Raw genomic sequence first — 21,395 nt, 5'->3', positions numbered from 1 at the left:
AGATAATGTAATAAATGACCACACACCCACACTATACACCCCTCTCCACTCCACCCCTCCCTCCTTTGGGATTGAAATTGAGATAGGTCCCTACACCTTTTAAAAGAAAAATAGATGAGCGGTCTGCACCCGCAAGGCTGTGCTATTGTTTTACCTGGGTATACTTTAAGAAACCCATGGTTAATGATATATCAAATTTAATTTAAGACTTCTCTTACTAGATTCAAGTTTTGAAGCCTTCATTTCCAACATTAAGATACTTATGAGCAGGTCGTTCTGTCTTTATGCTGGTTGCATATAGCCATTTCACTTTGCTTCTGAGTGGGACAGGTTGAATGAGCAAGACAGGGATTTTAATTAAAGAATACTAGTTTTTGATGAATGCATATTGAAATTTGTTAACTTTTTTAAGTCATGCAAATAATCTCCCTTGCATTATTTTGACGCAAATGTAACCAAGAAGTGCAAGTACTGGTTGTTAAAGTTTATACCAAACCTGTGTCACAGATCTATTAATAAATAAATCTTGGCTTATTTATTTTTTGGTTACGTTTTCTGTGGCAGACTGAATTTGTTTCTAATGGGATTTGCCTACCAATAAAGTTTCAAGTTAAGAAATTTTACAGGCCTTGAGTTAAGCTATGAAAAAAAAATAAACAAAGGTCAGTAACTACAAACATACTACAAACATTTGAGGTGCACAGTTAACGTCTTTGTGTACTGCTGTTTGTCAAAATGAGTTCTATCTACCTAATTGATTTTTATATTGATAGAATAACAAGTTTATGCTAGGGACAGTCAAATGAAAGGGGATGCTGTCCACACAAAAAGCCCTAGGGACAGTCAAATGAAAGGGGATGCTGTCCACACAAAAAGCCCTAGGGACAGTCAAATGAAAGGGGATGCTGTCCACACAAAAAGCCCTAGGGACAGTCAAATGAAAGGGGAGGCTGTCCACACAAAAAGCCCTAGGGACAGTCAAATGAAAGGTGATGCTGTCCACACAAAAAGCCCTAGGGACAGTCAAATGAAAGGGGATGCTGTCCACACAAAAAGCCCTAGGGACAGTCAAATAAAAGGGGATGCTGTCCACACAAAAAGCCCCAGGGACAGTCAAATGAAAGGGGATGCTGTCCACACAAAAAGCCCCAGGGACAGTCAAATGAAAGGTGATGCTGTCCACACAAAAAGCCCTAGGGACAGTCAAATGAAAGGGGATGCTGTCCACACAAAAAGCCCTAGGGACAGTCAAATGAAAGGGGAGGCTGTCCACACAAAAAGCCCTAGGGACAGTCAAATGAAAGGTGATGCTGTCCACACAAAAAGCCCCAGGGACAGTCAAATAAAAGGTGATGCTGTCCACACAAAAAGCCCTAGGGACAGTCAAATGAAAGGGGATGCTGTCCACACAAAAAGCCCTAGGGACAGTCAAATGAAAGGTGATGCTGTCCACACAAAAAGCCCCAGGGACAGTCAAATAAAAGGGGATGCTGTCCACACAAAAAGCCCTAGGGACAGTCAAATGAAAGGGGATGCTGTCCACACAAAAAGCCCTATGAGTTTCAATGTGCCAACACATAAATCAGGTCTTTGTGGGATTATTTCTGAACAACATTTGAGTTCACTAAGCATAAGAAACATTATGAGTTTCCACAAGTTTTAAACAGTACAGTTTGACATAAAGCCAAGTAAAAGCCAAACGTAAAATATTTGTATATGAAATATGAACCTTAGTTATAACAGCTATAATCAATAGAATTAGGTATTTGAGGCCAATCAACAATAGCAAGTACTGTGAATATATTGTATTCTGGTACATACATGAACTAATAATCTAATGAATTATATAAGAAATGTTACCAAAGTAATGAAGATCTATTATCTATGGAACATGTTCATGTAAGTTCAAGAGCCATATTCCCCAAACAATTTAAAATATTTTATTTTAAGAATTGATGTTAAATTAAGCAGAAGTAGTCCAACCATGATGAAATACATGGCAAATTTTGGATATTTTTAACACACCCAATCAGCACAAGCATATAACTTTATCTAAAACTTTATTCCAATTAACCTTTCAATAATTAAATAGCTTGTATTTTATTTATTTTATAATACATGTAGCTTAAAGGGGCCTTTTCACAGATTTTGGCATTTTTTAACTTAGTCATTAAATGCTTTATATCGATAAATGTAAACATCGGATCGTAAAAGCTCCAGTAAAAAATCAAGAATAAAATTAAAAAAAGGAAAAGAACATTGCCCGGACCAGGTTTCGAACCAGTGACCCCTGGAGTCCTGCCAGAGTCCTAAAGTAAAAACGCTTTAGCCTACTGAGCTATTCCGCCGAGTACATATACTTGAAGTATTTTATACCTTATATAAGCAATCTTCGTAGTTTCACAAAATTTAATGACAAAAACGGAACTCTCCAAATTATTCAATCGTTTCGCGTTGCAACGCTTTATAATTTTTAGGTTTTAAAATCGTCAAAAGATGCATATAATGGCTATGTTAGACCATGGTAAATGTTCAGTAATACTGTTTCCTCACAAATATCATAACTAAAACGAAAATTTGCGAATCTGAAACAACTTTTTTCAATTTTGTCAATTTACCAAAGCGTGAAAAGATCCCTTTAAAAACAGCACATGCAAGTTAATACAGAGATACAGATCGAGATATTTCCATAAAAGTGATTTCAAAGCAGAGAGCTAAGGTACTTAATTTTAAACAGTTAAAATATAATTTAACATTATCCATCATGTAAAAACAAAGAAAAATTTGTCAGCAAATAACAAATAACAAACAACAATTATTACACATTGAATGAAATACTTCACAGACTAGATTATTTTAAAATATGCATTTATCTTCCTTATAACTAAAGAATACAAACACCACTTCTACAGATTAATGTCGATGCATAACTAGGGTGTAAACTTGTTCACATAATAAAATATAACTGCAGAAATGGTTCTTTATTCAGTAATCAGAACTTCGTTTTCTGTAACAAGTGTAGCAATTTCAGCTTGACTAGTGGAAACAGTTACTTTGGGATAGTGTACAACTTCCTCGTCAACCTCAGTATGAGTAACATCAGATACAATATCAACCTGCTGATATCCATCAGAACTGCTCAGATCCGTTGTGTCTGCCTCTTCTTCAGCTGTCAAAACCTGCTCATGGTCTTCATGAATTGATGTTGAGACCAGGGTTTCCTCTTCTGAGAGTGGTACACTGCCCATCTGAGCATGTAAGATAGCCTGTTCTGTGTTCTGGCTGCCTGGGTCTACAATCTGCAGTATAACTATCTGGCCATCCGGTCCCTGCAGTGCTTGAGGGAGTACAGGCACGCCATTCACAGTGAAGGAACCATCAGGATTGTGCATCACCCTAAAGGTGGACTCCAACTGCTCTGTAGAGATGCTGATTGTTCCCTCATGGTCCGACCCAACCGTGGCATGATCTGGGTTAATGTAACTGTCCTGAGGCACAATGATGTTACTTTCGTTGAGGGTACCCTGAGGTTGCTCTTGTAGAATGAGGCCCTTCTCCTTCAAGATGTCGTAATGCTTCTGGGTCGCAGTCCCTAGGGCCAGGTTCTGCAAAGCTTCAGCTGCCTCCCTCGGCAACGACATCCCGTCAATAACGATCTGCTCACCATCGTTGATATTGTCACTAGCTTCTTCCCCCATCTTTTGCTCATTGGCGTCATAAACTGCGCTCACATGCTTATGCAGGGATGATACGTAGCCCTCCTGTCCAAGTAGGCCTACTTGGTCTGGATGCTTGCGCTTATAATGCCTTACCAGCGTATGTCTATGCCCACATCTAGCATTGCACACGCCACACACATACACTAAGCCACTATGGTAGAGTTCAATATGCTTCTTCAGTTCCGTATTACGGAAAAAGTTCTTGTTACATATTATGCATGAGAACTTAACAGTTGATCTGTGCTCCAGTTTATGTCTACTCAACTGATCAGGATATTTGAAAGATTTTAAACAAATGTCACAGGCAAATTTACGCTCTTCCGAATGGGAAAACATGTGTGAGCGAAGGTTACCTCTCTGTTTGAACTGCTTATTACATTCTGGGCAGGTGTACACCTGAGCATTTTTAGTGTGAAACACTCGTACATGCTCATTGAAGCCAGTCTTGGACTTCATCATGCGTCCACAATCGTTGCACTGATACTTGAAGTGATTCAGATGCACACCGGATAGGTGCTCTTTGAGGTAGATGTCCAAGTGGAAGGCTTTCTCACAGTACGGACACTTGTGCTGTTTATCGCCGTGCAGCAAAATGTGCTTAGTCAGGTTGCTCTTCGTGGAGAAGGACTTTCCACACTGCTGGCATATAAAACTCTCCTCATTGATTTTTCTAAGAACTGGTGGATCGTCCGGTGAAAACACGCCAGTACACGACTCCATGTGGTCTCTGCCGTGGCTCTTGAGGTGGAACTGTTGATCGCAGGCAGAGCAGGCGTAGTTCATGCATTCCGCCTCATTCACATGTTTCTCGAGGGTTTCTGAGGTTTTAAAGCCTCGTTTGCAGGCTGAGCACACAAACTCTGTGGAAGCTCCTTGACAATCGTGATTGGTTAAGGTGCCAATCTTTATAAATCTGAAACAGCCAAAATTAATCTGTGGCAGCACCTTGACAATCGTGATTGGTTAAGGTGCCAATCTTTATAAATCTGAAACAGCCAAAATTAATCTGTGGCAGCACCTTGACAATCATGATTGGTTAAGGTGCCAATCTTTATAAATCTGAAACAGCCAAAATTAAGTATGATACAAGGTTATAAATGATAAATCAGAATCCCCTGGCCAATCCCCCTGTTGGAATATGTAGGATGATGTTATTTAAATGTCTTTCTTGAAAAAGGCGCAATATTTGTTAATTCTTTATTGTAGGATGACCTTATCAAAGAAACGGTGCTCAAACATTTATATTTCCATTTGTCATGATATGTTAAAATTAAATTCTCTACATTATTAAAGAAACAAAGACAACAGCTTTTAAGCCAATAAATGACACAACAAACAGCTACCAAAACAATCACTTGTCACACTTTTATTGGGGCAACAGTTTTTTAAGCCAATAAACCCCCTATAAATAACATATGTTATTCAAGAAAAAAGAACATTACATATTTTGGATATTTTGTCAGGAGTAACAGCTTTTAACCCTTTCCCACTTATATACATATTTTGATGCATTTGTAGTCCGTTTGAAAGTTGAATTCAATTTAAGACCTTTCTAACTAGATTCAATTTTTTAAGGCTTCATTTCAAACCCCAAGATACTGATGAGGGGCAAACAGCATAAAACCTGAACAGACTGCGAGTGAATAGCAGGCTGTTCTGGTTTCATGCTGTTTGCACATAGCCATTTTCACTTTGCTTCTGACAGGTAAAGGGTTAAGCCGTGGATTGTGTAGGTACCTCTTCAGGCACTTGTCACACTGGTACTGATGTGTATGTGAGAGGTGGTGCTCCCTGAACGCCTTGCCGTTGCTGAACTCCACCTCACACTGCCCGCATCTCCCACTACCAAACAGCCGGATAGACTCCAGTGTTTCACACAGCAGTCTGAGGGAAAACAAGGGCACTTTTCTTTAAAAAGTCACGCTAATCATTTGAGTCTTGTTCTGGAAAAACTGTTATTAAAACTTACTTCAAAATCAAACACAACTTTATCAATCAACATATTAAAGTTAAATTTGCCAACCATGACTGTTAACTATGTTTAAATCATATCACTGCCAATGCCTTATCCTATGAGACTCTCTCTGTGAAAACTGGGCATGATGCATGTGCAGTGTCATACCAGATTAGCCTGTGCAGTATGCACAGACTAATTAGAGATGCCACTTTCCGCCTAAACTAGATTTTCTTGAAGAAGAGGCTCCCTTTAAACGTAAAAATTCCATAAATGAATAGCCAGTCTGGGCGCAAGGTGTTGTTCCTGATTAGCCTGAGTTGACTGCACAGGCTAATCTGAGATGACACTTAACGCACAAGCATTATACCCAACTGCACAGGCTAATCTGAGATTACACTTAACGCACAAGCATTAAACCCAGTTTTTCGACAGTGGGACTCATATACGCCTAGCTAAAGATGTCTAGACCTGTGTGTTTCAAGGTCGTCCTTGTTGGCAAGGTTACGGCCACACTTGTCACAGGAGTGCATGTTCTTGTGTATAAGTCGGTGCTGCTGGAGGTAGTACATGGACTGGAAGCACTTGGAGCACTGCCCACAGGAGTAGCGAGCGGACTGCAAACAGCAAGTAGGAACAATAATTCCAACATAACCTTATTGTGGTGTTATGCTCGTGTGTTGTGTCGGGTCTGGTGTGATACAACTTAATACAAACAGCTCATGTGATACAAACTGCTAATAACATCACAATAGCGTTATATTCTAAATATCTGTTCGATCTTGAATAGTGATCTCAGCTCTAGAAGCGATTGGAGCAAATTGTCCCTAATACCACAATAAGGTACTATCCTATATATCCGTTATCTCTTGAAAGTCCGTAAACCTTTACGACTCAGAATCAGATGCACACATCTGTAGTCCCTTTCCTACTAGACTCAAGTTTTGAAGCCTTTATTTCCAACATTAAGATATTGACGAGCAGGCTGTTCTGGTTTAATGCTGGTTGCATATAGCCATTTTCACTTTGCTTCTGAGCAGGCCAGTGATTTCAATTGAAGCAGAATACTGGGTTCTGATGAAAGAACATTTTACTCCTTCAAATAATCTCCCTTGCATTATTTTGACTCAAATCCAAACAAAAAACTAATTCCAAAATGTGTTTCCTATCATGCAATGTTTTTGGCCTGGCCATAGTAATGATACAAATTTCTGAGCCTATCCGAATTGGCTGGCTGCAAAAAACCAAATTCCCAAAACTCTGATTTACCACTTAATTCATGCACAATAAAACTAGTTCTTCGCAGATCTCAATAACCCGCCTTGTAAATACAGAACATCACTATATAACATGACAGTGTCATAAAAATGTAAAAAAAAATATTGAATCAAAATTGCTTAGCATTGACTACGACATAATATTTATTGTTAACATATTCATGCGATAATACATTCCTCACTTGACGGTCTAGGCCGAAACGATACAAGTATTCACGGAGACAGTAAGAAGATTTTTTTTCTGAGACATTTTTTTAAACATATTTTAAAATATTGTTATTTTATTTTGCGTAAACAAATCATTCCAGAAAAAACGAAAATTAAACAAAAGATGTGTTCGTGAGAAACACAATGCCCCCTATTGCGCCACTTTGAATTTATATTTTTTTTTTACCTTTGACCTTGACCTTGAACTTCTACCACTCAAAATGTGCAGCTTCATGATAACGCCGCTTTGAAATTTTTAAAAAATTTTTTTTACCTTTGACCTTAAAGGATGACTTGACCTTCCACAACTCAAAATGTGCAGCTCACAAGAACGCCGCTTTGATTTTTTTAAAATATTTTTTTTACCTTTGACCTTGAAGGATGACCTTGACCTTGAACTTCCACCACTCAAAATGTGCAGCTTCATGAGATACACATGCATGCAAAATATCAAGTTGCTATCTTCAATATTGAAAAAGTTATGGCAAATGTTAAAGTTTTCGGACGGACGGACAGACACCAAATATGAGACATTTGACCTTGAAGGATGACCTTGACCTTCACCTTTCACCACTCAAAATGTTCAGCTCTATGAGATACACATGCATGCCAAATATCAAGTTGCTATCTTCAATAGTGAAAAAATTATGTCCAATGTTAAAGTTTTTGGACGGACGGACAGACGCCATATATTAGACATTTGACCTTGAAGGATGACCTTGACCTTCCCCTTTCACCACTCAAAATGTGCAGCTCCGTGAGATGCACATGCATGCCAAATATCGAGTTGCTGTCTTCAATATTGAAAAAGTTATGGCCAATGTTAAAGTTTTCAGACGGACAGATGCCATATATTTGACATTTGACCTTGAAGGATGACCTTGACCTTTCACCACTCAAAATGTGCAGCTCCATGAGATTCACATGCATGCCAAATATCAAATTGCTATCTTCAATAGTGAAAAAGTTATGGCCAATGTTAAAGTTTTTTGACGGACGGACAGACGCCATATATTAGACATTTAACCTTGAAGAATGACCTTGACCTTCACCTTTCACCACTCAAAATGTGCAGCAACGTGAGATGCACATGCATGCCAAATATCAAGTTGCTATCTTCAATATTAAAAAAGTTATGGCCATTAATGTTTTTGGATGGACGGACAGAATAACATACACACATACTAACTGACGGACAGTTCAACTGCTATATGCCACCTTACCAGAGGCATAAAAAAACAAACATTCACAATCATTCTCGCAAATAGACCAAGTAACCGGATATGATATTTCACTGCGCAGATCGAGCACGCAAATCGAGCGCGAAAAGTTCTACATGAGACAAAGTACACAATCTGTACACCGTTCTTTATCAGAGTAAGTGGATTTTCTTTTGAGTGTTTTCATGATCTGTTAATTATGTCATAAATATAGGATCTGGCACGAGTTGTCATATCATACCATAATTTATTAAGCAAGTTCAGGAATTTTGTTAGTAAGCGAGCCTTTGGCGAGCTAACTAATGAATTTCCTGGACGACTAATAAAATATGGTATGATATGACGAGTGTCAGATCTTTTTAATCACATGCTTTTAAATGAGCAATTAAATAAATATTTACGCAAACATAATGATAAATTCCGAATGTTGTTTACATTTTGTGACATCATTTGACGTTGCAACGTCATTTCAGCAAAATAACAAAATGCGATTGGTCAATAAACGAAAACTAAGCCAATGAAAACGCTTAAAAATGTTGTATTACACATGTGTAATATAAAACAAGAGATGTGTTTGTCAGAAACACAATGCCCCCTTCTGCGCCGCTTTGAAGCCATACATTTGACCTTTGACCTTAAAGGTTGACCTTGACCTTTAACCACTCAAAATGTGCAGCTCAACAAGAAGTAAGCGACTGAATGGAGAAATGATTTTTGTTTTCAATTTTTGATCTTGAATGATGACCTTGACCTTTCACCACTCAAAATGAGCAGCTCTACGAGATACACATGCATGCCAAATATGAAGTTGATGTGTTCAATATTAAAAAGTTATGACAAAACTTTAACGAAGGTTAAAGTTTTAGAGAAAAAAATACAATGATATTTGACCTGTGACCTTGAAGGATGACCTTGACTTTTCACCACTCAAAATGAGCAGCTCCATGAGATACACATGCATGGTAAATATCAAGTTGCTATGGTCAATATTGCATAAGTTATCAAACTTTAACTAAGGTTAAAGTTTTGGGACAGAATGACAGACAGACAGGAAAAAAACAATATACCCGCGATCTATCAATCTGGGGGCATAAAAATATGTAATGGTTATATTACATGGGAAACAGGGAATGGCATGTGATAAAAAGCTATTTTAGGCTATTGAAAGTTTTTTTGACGCCAACATTAACAGTTTTTTGCAGTCATGTTTGTGTTGTATATCTTCACCGCCTATGTAGACGAACCCCTATCAGATCTGTAGAGTTGAACAAAAGGTTATCGTTCCAACCAACAGTATCGTGTAGTCCTGCACCGTATATGTAAACTGTAGTATATAAACAAATATTGTCTTTTCTTACAGTCTCTGAGCTTCTGCACTCAACCGCTAGGGTCAATCCGTATAACCCATTTATGCCTAGCCTCTAGAAAGGCCTTGGCAAACAGCGTAGATCCAGATGAGACGCCGCATGATGTGGCATCTCATCAGGGTCTGCACTGTTTGAAGGAAATATTCTTAATATAGAAATAAGTATACTAGACATCCTGAATTTTGGAAATAAATTGATCCAATTTAGAAGGATGGGAGAGTCCACTAGGCATGAATGGGTTAAATTTGGACAAAGGTAGAAATTCGGACAATACTTCTTCCCAAGCACACTTAATATAGCCCAAGACCTTCAGCGCTTTGATTTTAGATTTGTAATTCACTAAATTTTATGCAAGTGCATTTTTTTTAATAAATATGAAGAATAGTAACTCTTAACATCATTAACATCATTATCTTACAAGAGCGCCGCATGACAGGTGCCAACGCTCAGCTGCTGGTGCAGTTTTGATTTTATTTTTAGAGGTCACAGTGACCTTGACCTTTCACCTAGTGACCAAAAAATGAGTGAGGCGTATAGACCTCATCAAGGTGCATCTACATATTTAGTTTTAAAGTTGTAGGCGGAAGCACTTTGATTTTAGAGCCAATGTTAAGGTTTTAGCATGGCGGACAGCAGATGCCGGACGGCAGACACCTGATGGCAGATGCCGGACAGCAGACGCCCAGCTGGCTATGACAATACCTCGGGTTTTCTCCGAAAACAGCTGAGCTAAAAATGTTATTTGTCCCTGAAAATGTCATTTGATCTCTGAATTGTTCAAGCACAAGGTCAATTGACTCCTGGTTTTCAAAATCTGTTGAAATCCATGGTAGGCTGAAATTGGGGCCATAAGTTCATAAAAGGGTAGACAGAATAAGAAGAAAAACAGACATTAAGTGCTGATCGGAATTAGAAAGGAGAGTTGTCAATACATCATACAGACTGCTTGGCAAGCTGAACTGTTTTTGTTTTTTTATTTGCTAATTGGTAGCAAATAAATAAATAAATGCTAGGCTTATAGAAAACGATCAGAGGAAGTCAAGTTATACTTATGCTTGAATTCCACTGGTGTTTTTATACCAAATACAATTACTGAGTAGACCATTTTACATTGTTACCTCATCTTTATTTGCTGTGTGGTGACATTTGTGTATGTTGAGGTCATCCTTTGTGACAAAGATCTTGCTGCAGGTGCTGCATCCTACAGACTTGCACTTCTCTGAGTGCCTGCTCAGCCCTGGTGCTGTGGAGAAAACGCGATGACACACCTCGCAGTAGTGGATCTTATAGTCCTTCGCAAAAGCCGGGCAGCACTGTACAGCAATAGAATACACGATAAATGATAGATGGCAATACTGGGCTAATAGTTATACAGAAAACATATTGGGGCAATGTAAATTATTTAACTGATAGTTATAAATTTACTAATTTACTATTTGAACAATGACCTGTTGTGACCATGCAATTGTATCTTGTATATATTGGTATATTGTAAACGGATACGAACTGTTGAACAAGTTTTACTTGAAATAAAGAGATTGTACACAAACAGTTTTCTTCAAGTTTCAAGGGAAAAACAGAATACTTTAAATGCTTTTTACATACAGTGATCTTGTATTTGCAGATTTGGTCAAAAAGGAAATTTGTCATAGTTTGGATAGTTATTATCTGATCTGATAAATCTTAATATTTTCAGTTATATGATATAGCCTTTAATGACAAACTTTTTATTTTAACAATGTAGCCTGGTTATGGGAAAACTGGGCTTAAGGCATGTAAAGCGGAAAGTACTTCCCAGATCAGCCACAGACTCATCTGGGATAACACTTTGCACATACATTTAACTCTGTTTTTATAATAGCAGAGGTCACTTTTTTGGAATATTACCTTTAAAACATGCTTCTGCAAGGAATCTTTCCTCGAGAACGTCTTCCTGCATTTCCTACAGATAAACGTGTCAGTGTGCATCACCATATGCCTGTACAGATAGTGGGCCGATTTAAAGGCCTGCTGGCAGATATCACACTCAAACTTGACCACAAGCACCTTGCAGTCCTTTCTGTGCTCCAGAACATCCCTCAGAGCGGACAACTCCGTGCCGCAGTATTTGCACGCCCCTCTGTCCCCCTCGTTGTGTCTCATGATGTGTTCGTTTACGCTGGCATCTGTTGGGAATGATTCATCACAGAGGACGCACATGAATAGGTTGTCGCCGGTCTCCTCGAACATGTTCACCAGTGACTCACTATCCGCAGTGGTCACCTCAGGCTCCTTAATTGCTTCCACTTGTGTGTCAGTAGATTCTGGACCAGTGTCTTCAGAGTCTTTGTGCGTTGGATAATTTTCATCAACAGATTGCAATGTTGGCTGGTTATCACTTGGCAAATGTTGTGTGTCGTCCATCATGGTAATGTTGTTTTGATTACTTTCTCCTGTACTTTTTTCTATTTGGTCACTGGAGGTTGGATTATCACTATTTTCTATATTAATTTCAATTTTGTAAACTGAATTATGTGGTGTTTCTGTATTTTCATCTGCTAAATCTGCAGTTTGCCCTTTGAATGTGTCTTTGTGAACCTCTCCAGTAGAAAGCTCATTATTTATATCATCAGCGGTATCAAAACTTTCAAGTCCGTTTTTGTCCAATTCATCTTTAATATTTACACTTGTCTGTTTAATTCCAACTGCAATATGATCATTCTCATGTTTTGTTGCTTCTAGAACATTACCCCCACCATAAGATGCATCATAAGAATGTTTGCCATTTTCCACTACAATACTAAAAACCTCACTATTCCCTCCAAAACTTTTCTTGGATTCCTCCAGATTGACCACTATTAAAGTTCTGTCTCCTACCACACCATTTTTGTATGTGTGGGACACTTCATTCAGACTATCTGCATTTTCCTGTTCCACACCATCTGTTGCATTATCAGTCACTGTAGCCTCGTTTGTATATTCAGATACCATCTGATCATCAGCTCTTACTTTTCTTGGTCTTCCACGACCTCGTTTAGCACCTGTTTTGACAGCACTAGTTTTATTGTGGATAGCAGTTTCGTCTTTCTCATTAGCATCCCCTTCATCATCTAAACCTTCTAGGTCATCTTCTTTTTCTTCTTTTGTGTTGAGAGTGTACACATAATCCGAATCAAGCTTGCTGCGTTTGCCCCTTGTGCTTCGTCTGGGGTTTGACCTCACTGGGGTCACAGTGCATGACTCTTGTGGTGAGAACTCATGATCTGGGTCATCATCAGGGTCAAGGTCATCCTCATCACTTGAACCATTCTCTGAATTCCTTTCTCTAAAAAAAATATAAATACTTTAGTATCAAGGTGGTGTTTAAACAAAATTTAAATATTTTACTTCAAATAAAGAACAAACCTCGTGTACAAGAGATCAGTCTGAAAGCACAAACCTCTCTTCCATTGCATTTCTTGTACATTCCATTTGTGTGTATAACTAATACTATTCATTAATGTTAATTTTAAAACACATTCCACATCTTTGCTAACATTTCTGTCAGGGGTTATATGTCAGTTATAAGATGGTTGGCCTGAATGGCCTTCAAGGTACCTTTTATTGCTGATTGTTTTGGAGTACAGTACAACTCCTTTCACAGAAGGCCTTCCCCGGCCTCTCTTTTTCACACCACTATGGGGAGTGGATTCTGCAAACAAACAAATATTGGAAAAATATGGACTGTGCTCTGTGAAAAGGGGGGTTTAACTTTAATGCATGTGCGTAAAATGTTGTCCCAGATTAGCCTCTGCAGTCTGCTCAGGCTAATCAGGGACGACACTTTCCGTCAAACTGGATTTTTGCAAAGAGGAGATATTCTGTAAACAAAAAATAGCATAAAAGCGGAATGTTTCCTCCCTGGTTAGCCTGTGTGGACTGCACATTCATAACACCCCCGTTTCACAGAGCACAGCCCATATAGATCATTCAATTGAGAAGAAAGCCCCCACAAAGCATCATGATTCTTCAGTTGTTGCATTTCTGTATATTTCAGTTTGTTTAATATGAACTGCAGTCTAGAGTACAAGAGGTATAAACAACAATATTAATAAGACTTCATAGTAAGCAAATCTTTTGAAAGGGGAATCACAACACTTGCAGGGGTGTGATTGAGGTGAAGTCCGAGGGGAGAAAAATTCTGTTGACTGATTTTGACTTCGCGAAGACATTTAAATACGCACTTGAAGGGGCCTTTTCATGTTTTGGTAAATTGACAAAATTAACAAACATTGTTTCAGATTGGCAAATTTTCATTTTAGTAATGATATTTTATGAGGAAATAATATAGTAATAGATCTACTGAACATTTACCATGCTCTAAAATATCCATTATATGCATCTTTGGACGATTTAAAAACCTGAAAAATTATAAAGCATTGCAACGCGAAACGATTGAATAATTTGGAAAGTTATGTTGTTGTCGTTATATTTTTTAAAAATGATTTCTTATATAAAGTAAAAATACATCTCCTCAAAGCAAGAGCACATACTCATGGTCGAGTGGTCTAAACAGAAGACTTTTACCTTAGGACTCCAGGGGTCAGTGGTTTGAATCCAGTTGAGGGTTACTTTTTTTCTTTAAAAAAAAATTATATTTTTGTTTTTTACTGAAGATTTTTAGGTCCAATGTGTAAATTTATCAATATAAAGCATTTAATGACAAACTTCAATACAGTAGACTCTGCCAATACCGGACTCTCTGAATACCGGAACTCTCCCGATTCCGAACGGTCGGCCCAGTCCCATATTTTCTCCTTCTATTTCTTTGTTAAAAATGTTAAATAAACCAAACACTCTCAAAACCGGAAACCAAACAGATATCTCCGTGAATTTGGTCATTTTAAATGTAAAATACATTGAGTACACCGGATGTTCCAAATTCTCATGATGCCCGAGGCGTGAAAATTACAATATCTATTCAGCACAGCGCGTGCGGTGTCACACATTTTACTCGCGCAATCATTGATAATCGGATTAAACATACCATAAAGGTGTCAAGTCGTTACTGCGCTAAAGAAGTCCGATTAAATAATGTAAAACAAACTGTGAATGTCTATAATAGATGTGCAGTAACACCAAAAAGTGATTGACTCGATTGTTTTATTAAGCTTATGATAAACAATTTAATTACAAAATTAATGCATGCCGTTGCGACGATCACTTTCTTGTGATCTTCTCGGGTAGTTTAAATGATCTCATAGCCATGTTTTTAACGCTTAAATGGTTGTTTTTTTGTTTGTCAGATAAAAATGTGAGAAATATGACTGTTAAATATCCATCCATCTGTCTGCAAATTCATTCATTGCCTTTTCTTAATTTCAAACGCACCTTCAGCATTCATAGTTTTAAATCTACAAGTCTTCTCAAATCGTTATTCGTCAAAATTGTCTTTGAGGTTTAATTAATTCAGAGCTATTTATAGCGAACTCGAACACGACTCACTCGCCTATATGACAAATGTTACCTATGTACATGTACATGTATAAAGCACCATACTCACTTTTGGATTAATTAAAACAAGTCGGTATGGAATGTTTTTTACTATTAATTGAATAAAAACAATTTTTTTAAGAATGCTTTGAACATAAACCTTACATGCATGAGTACAGTTATCACATGGAACATATACATGTATATGGTTTGTTGTATTCTTATATGATTTTGTACACAATGCATACAATGTATATTTCGGCAATATACATGCTCTTGGTAAACCGGAACTCTCTGAAAACCGAACGATCAGGCCGGTCCCCAGACCGTCCAGTTTAAAGAGAGTCTACTGTACATGCCAAAATCTGTGAAAAGGCCCCTTTAAATTTCATTACAAGATTTATTTATGGAAACCTTTTTAACTTCACATTTAACATATTAGATAAGCAAAGTGAACATTTATGTGATAAAAAAAGGTGCTCCGATCCATGTGAACAATCACGGCAAGCTTGCGGTTGAGCTCAATATCTTTACCTTGAAAATATGGTCAACACTGATACAGTGTTCATAAAACAACACTTTACCACGCGCCATTTATAAAATAGGCGCCTCCCTCATTTTTTTTACAAATTTCCATGAATCTCTGAAACAACCCCTGAACAACCCATCCGCGGGGAATCACACCAGTTAAATAAAGGCAAATCACACCAGTTAAATTGAGGGGAATCACAACAATTTAATGAAAGCCAATCGCACCAGTTGAATAAAGGCAAATCACACCAGTTTAATTCTGGTTGTAGTTTGCACACACTATGTCTACCTTTTAAAGGATGCTTTCGGGGTCGACCAGGTGGTCTCTTGTTAACATTGGATGCAGAAATGGCTGCCTTGACATGCACGCGGAGATGTTGAACCATTTCTGCTTGCGTGGCAAACGTGTGACCGCAGCGAGGGCAGTAGACACCCTTGATAATCTTCCCCTTAGGAAGACTCTGAGCTGCACTACCCTGGAGAGAAAAATGTTTCAAAGTGGATCTTGCCATATGATAACTGCCAACAGTGTTTTTTTCTCACCATTTTGAAAGGGGCGGGGTCCACTAAAATTGGAAAATTAGTGTTGTATTTGTTTTGCTAACAAATTCTTCAAATTGATAAATGAAGTGTTTTCAATATTATATTTACAAAGGTCTGGCTTTAAGAGCTGGATACCAGCTGAACTTAATGGGGAGATCTTAAAAAACAAGAGCACTGCCTTGCGGGTGCAAACCGCTCATCTATTTTTCTTTTTAAAGGTGAAGGGACCTATCTAAATACTTCAATAAAACAAGAGATGTGTTTGTCAGAAACACAATGCCCCCTATTGCGCCGCTTTGAAGCCATAAATTTGACCTTTGACCTTGAAGGATGACCTTGACCTTTCACCACTCAAAATGTGCAGCTCTATGAGATTCGCATGCATGCCAAATATCAAGTTGCTTTCTTGAATATTGCAAGTTATGACAAAGGTTAAAGTTTTGGTTAAAGTTTGGGACACACACATACAATGGCAGACAGGCCAAACACAATATACCCCCGATCTTTCGATCCGTGGGCATAAAAAGATGGAGGGGTGGGGAGAGAGGCGTATAGTGTGGGGTGTGGTCATTTATTACATTATCTTCCAAAAATAAGAAATAAAAATTGGGGGGGGGGGGGGGGGTTCTTGGGTGGGATAGTTGGACGGTCTTTCAAAAATTAAATAATAAAAATAAATATTTTTGTTTTTTAACCATGTTTTATTTGGGGGGGGGGGTCGGGGTAGTATAGTGTGAGGGTGTGGTCATTTATAAGATGATCCTTAAAAAAAAAAATGCAAAAAAAAAATTGTTGGGGGGTGAGGGGGGAGGGGATGGTTTGGGTGGAGTCTATTGTAGTATGTCAGGTAAGAGTTGTTTTGTCAAAGTATCAATCAAATCTGATCATAAATAATGAAGTCATGGCAATTTTAGCAAAATTTAATCATTTGACCTTGAGAGTCAAGGTCATTCAAAGGTCAAGGTAAAATTCAACTTGCCAGGTATAGTACCCTCATGATAGTATGAAAGTTTTTGAAGTTTGAAAGCAATAGACTTGATACTTAAGAAGTAAAGTGGATGTAAACACAAAATTTAAGCCTATATTCAAAGTAACTAAGTAAAAAAAGGGCCATAATCCTGTCAAAATGACAACCAGAGTTATGCAACTTGTCCTGTACAGTCCCCTTATGATAGTTTGCGAGTGTTCCAAGTCTGAAAGCAATAGCTATGATACTTTAGGAGTAAAGTGGACCAAAACACAAAACACAAGGATAAACGGGCCATAACTCTGTTAAAATGCCAGTCAGAGTTACATAACTTTGCCTGCACAGTCCCCTTATGATAGTTAGTAAGTGTTGAAAGCATGAAAGCAATGGCTTAGATACTTTAGGAATAAAGTGGACCTAAACACAAAACTTAACAAAATTTTCAATTTTCTAAGTATGAAAAGAGCACATAATTCTGTCAAAATGCATGCCAGAGTTATGCAACTTTGCATGTCCAGTCCCCTCATGATAGAAAGTAAGTGTACAAAGTTTTAATGCAATAGCTTTGATACTTTATGAGAAAAGCGGACCTAAACACAAAACTTAACCGGACGCCGACGTCAAGTTAAAAAAATAGATGAGCATATAAAAAACAAGAGCACCACCTTGCGGGTGCAGACCGCTCATCTATTTTCTTTTTAAAGATGAAGGGACTCTCATTTTCAATCACAAAGGAGGGAGGGGTGGAGTGAAGAGGGGTGCATTGTGTGGGGGTGTGGACATTTATTTTACATTATGTTCCAAAAAGGAAAAAAAAAGGAAAAAAAAATCGGGGGATGGGGGGGTGGTGGGGGGGGGTGGGGGTGGGGATTCTTGGGTGCGAGGGGGGGCACGGGCGATGGTTTGGGTGGAGTCTATTGTGGTATGTCAGGTAAGAGTAGTTTTGTCAAAGTATCAATCAAATCTAATCATAAATAAAGAAGTTATGGCATTTTTAGCCAAATTCAATAATTTGACCTTGAGAGTCAAGGTCATTCAAAGGTTAAGGTAAAATTCAACTTGCCAGGTACAGTAACCTCATGAAAGCATGAAAGTATTTAAGTTTGAAAGCAATAGCCTTGATACCTTAGAAGTAAAGTGGATCAAAACACAAAATTTAAGCATATATTCAAAGTTACTAAGTCAAAAAAGGGTCATAATTCCGTAAAAATGACAACCAGAGTTATGCAACTTGTCCTTTTACTGTACCCTTATGATAGTTTGCGAGTGTTCCAAGTATGAAAGCAATATCTATGATAGTTTAGGGGTAAAGTGGACCAAAACACAAAACTTAACAAAATTTTCAATTTTCTAAGTATAAAGGGCCCATAATTCCGTCCAAATGCCAGTCAGAGTTACATAACTTTGCCTGCACAGTCCCCTTATGATAGTTAATAAGTGTTGCAAGTATGACAGCAAAAGCTTTGACACTGTAGGAATTAAGTGGACCTAAACACAAAACTTAACCAAATTTTCAATTTTCTAAGTATAAAAACGGCACATAATTCTGTCAAAATGCCAGTCATAGTTACATTACTTTGCCTGCACAGTCCCCTTATGATAGTTAGTAAGTGTTGCAAGTATGAAAGCAATAGCTTTGATACTTAAGGATTAAAATGGACCTAAACACAAAACTTAACCAAATTTTCAATTTTCTAAGTATGAAAAGGGCACATAATTCTGTCAAAATGCATGCCATATATATGACACTTTGCCTGCCCAGTCCCCTCATGATAGTTAGTAAGTGTACAAAGTTTGAATGCAATAGCATTGATACTTTATGAGAAAAGCGGACTCAAACACAAAACATAACCGGACGCCAACGCCAAGGTTAAAAAAATAGATGAGCTAATAAAAAATAAATGAGCCTTCAATTGAGAATTTTTAGCTCCCACTTAGGAAAACTATCTACTTTTTTCCATTGGGAATGGGGCCAAATACTGGACGAAAAAAAACAAACAATGCAGGCCAATGGCTCCATGCTCACCGTGCTACAATATTGTGACTACTGTGAATATTTTTCCAACACCCTGTTTATAAACCAAAACAATCATTGTTCATGACTCTTATAATTGGAAACCCAGCTTTTCCCCTTGAATTATTGACAGAAAGTTTAATCAGAATGATATTTATTTGCGAATATTCTGTGAAATATCACAAATGTGTTTTTACACCAAGATAATGGCAAAAAAAATTTGCAGATGAATGCAAGAAAGTTATGGACCATTTCATTTGCATAATTTGGTAAATAGGCATTAAAACAAGAGGGCCAAGATGGCCCTAGTTCGCTCACCTGAGAGGAGTTAGTTCATTTAATCTTTTAAACTTGACCTAGATATTGTCCAGACAAACAGCCTGGTCAAGTTTCATCATTATTGAACCAAAACTCTGGCGTATGGAGTGTTTTTGTTTTTTTGTAAGATTTTACCTGGTGACTTATATTTTGAGTTGACCACCCTTACCAAACATTAAACTTTGCTTACAAAAATAAATATTTTGACCACCAAGATTCATAAAATCTGAAACAAACTTGTGACCTCTAGAGTGTTTACAAGGATTTTGTATAATACAATGAAAATTTGGACAATCTAAGGGCAATAATAACCAGTATGGCATTAAGTATGTGATTTTGCTCATTATCAAACTTGACTGAGATCTTTCAGCAACTTTCATAAAGAATGCTTGAGAAGTGTGAATGCTAGAGTGTTGACAAACCAAATGTGGACGAACGGACAGCGGACAAAGACCAATTCTTAAACCTCACCTGAGCAATCAGGTGAGCTAAAAAGTGTGTTTCACCGATCTCATTTTCCAACTTGTCCGACCAATCAATAAAACCAATGTATTGACTAAGTTTCATGATGATTAGGCAAAAAATTAGACTTCTAGTGTTCGATTACAAGGTTTCTTTCTAGTCACATAAGGAAAACTAGCCCCACCCCCCCTGGCGGCCATGTTTTTTTACCAATCGGGACCATTTGCAAACTCATCTGAGATAAATATGAAACCAATCATTTCACCAAATTTCATGATTGGGAAAAAAATGTGACTTCTAGAGTGTTCACAAGCTTTTTTACTATATATATAAGAAAACTGCACCCCCCCCCCCCTGGCAACCATGTTATTCAATTGACCAGAACCATTTTTGTACTCAACTCTCGTATCAAGGAAACAAATGTTCTGACCAAATTCATGAAAATTGGGCCAAAAATGTGACTTCTAGAGTGTTCACATGTTTTCACTATATACATATAGAGAAAAATGCCCCGCCCACTGGCGGCCATGTTTTTCACAGATCCGTACCATTTTCAAACTTGTCTGAGATATCAATAAAACAAATGTTTTGTCCAACTTTCATGATGATTGGGCAAAAATTGTGACTTCTAGTGTGTTTACAAGGTTTCTCTATAGCCAAATAAGGAAAACTGCCCCGCCCACTGGTGGCCATGTTTTTTAACGGACCAGAACCACTTTTGAACTCAACCAACATATCACTAAGACAAGCATTTTGACAAAGTTACATGAAGATTGAGCATGAAATGTGACTTCTACAGTGTTTACAAGGTTGTTGTTTTTTTTACCTAGTGACCTAGTTTTGACCCAGCATGACCCAGTTTCCAACTCCATCGAGATATCATTGGGACAAATTTTCTGACCAAGTTTGATGTAGAACGGACAAAAAAATGTGGCCTCTAGAGTGTTTACAAGGTATCTCTATAGCCAAATAAGGAAAACTGCCCCGCCCACTGGCGGCCATGTTTTTCAACAGACCAGAACCACTTTTGAACTAAACCAACATATCATTAAGACAAACATTTTGACAAAGTTTCATGAAGATTGGGCATAAAATGTGACTTCTACAGTGCTTACAAGGTTTTTCTTTTTTTTTAACCTAGTGACCTAGTTTTTGACCCGGCATGACACAGTTTCGAACTAGACCGAGATATCATTGGGACAAAGCTTCTGACCAAATTTCATGAAGATCGGAAAAGAAATGTGCCCTCTAGAAAATACACTGTATTATAATGAAAACATTAATAGTCAATGGGGAGTTACTACTGTAAACTTAAATGCAATATTTAGAAGAGTTGTCTCGCATGTTACATGACCTTAATTCATG

The 21,395-nt window shown here is 37.8% G+C and overlaps 2 protein-coding genes across 7 annotated transcripts in view; one reads left to right on the top strand and one right to left on the bottom strand.

Moving 5' to 3' along the window:
- Positions 1-802: 802 nt before the first annotated feature.
- LOC127846306 (uncharacterized) lies at positions 803-1,663 on the top strand. The gene has a single exon (XM_052377472.1). It carries the CDS (start codon positions 803-805, stop codon positions 1,661-1,663), a length of 861 nt encoding a protein of 286 aa, XP_052233432.1.
- Positions 1,664-2,644: 981 nt separating this feature from the next.
- Positions 2,645-21,395, bottom strand: part of LOC127846353 (uncharacterized) — a 35,357-nt gene continuing 16,606 nt past the window's right edge. For all 6 annotated transcript variants that reach the window (XM_052377534.1, XM_052377528.1, XM_052377530.1 and 3 more), the window contains 7 exons: positions 16,016-16,202; positions 13,321-13,414; positions 11,632-13,048; positions 10,863-11,057; positions 6,145-6,290; positions 5,457-5,603; positions 2,645-4,632 (listed from right to left, as the gene is read on the bottom strand). In XM_052377534.1, the coding sequence (XP_052233494.1) occupies positions 2,982-4,632; positions 5,457-5,603; positions 6,145-6,290; positions 10,863-11,057; positions 11,632-13,048; positions 13,321-13,414; positions 16,016-16,202 (3,837 nt within the window). In that variant the 3' untranslated portion in view covers positions 2,645-2,981. The remainder of the gene's footprint in view (positions 4,633-5,456; positions 5,604-6,144; positions 6,291-10,862; positions 11,058-11,631; positions 13,049-13,320; positions 13,415-16,015; positions 16,203-21,395) is intronic.

This window comes from Dreissena polymorpha, chromosome 9, assembly GCF_020536995.1.
Source record: "Dreissena polymorpha isolate Duluth1 chromosome 9, UMN_Dpol_1.0, whole genome shotgun sequence".
Lineage (NCBI taxonomy): Eukaryota > Metazoa > Mollusca > Bivalvia > Myida > Dreissenidae > Dreissena > Dreissena polymorpha.
The sequence above is the reverse complement of the archived record's forward strand: the minus strand, read 5'-3'. Positions and strand labels throughout refer to the sequence as shown.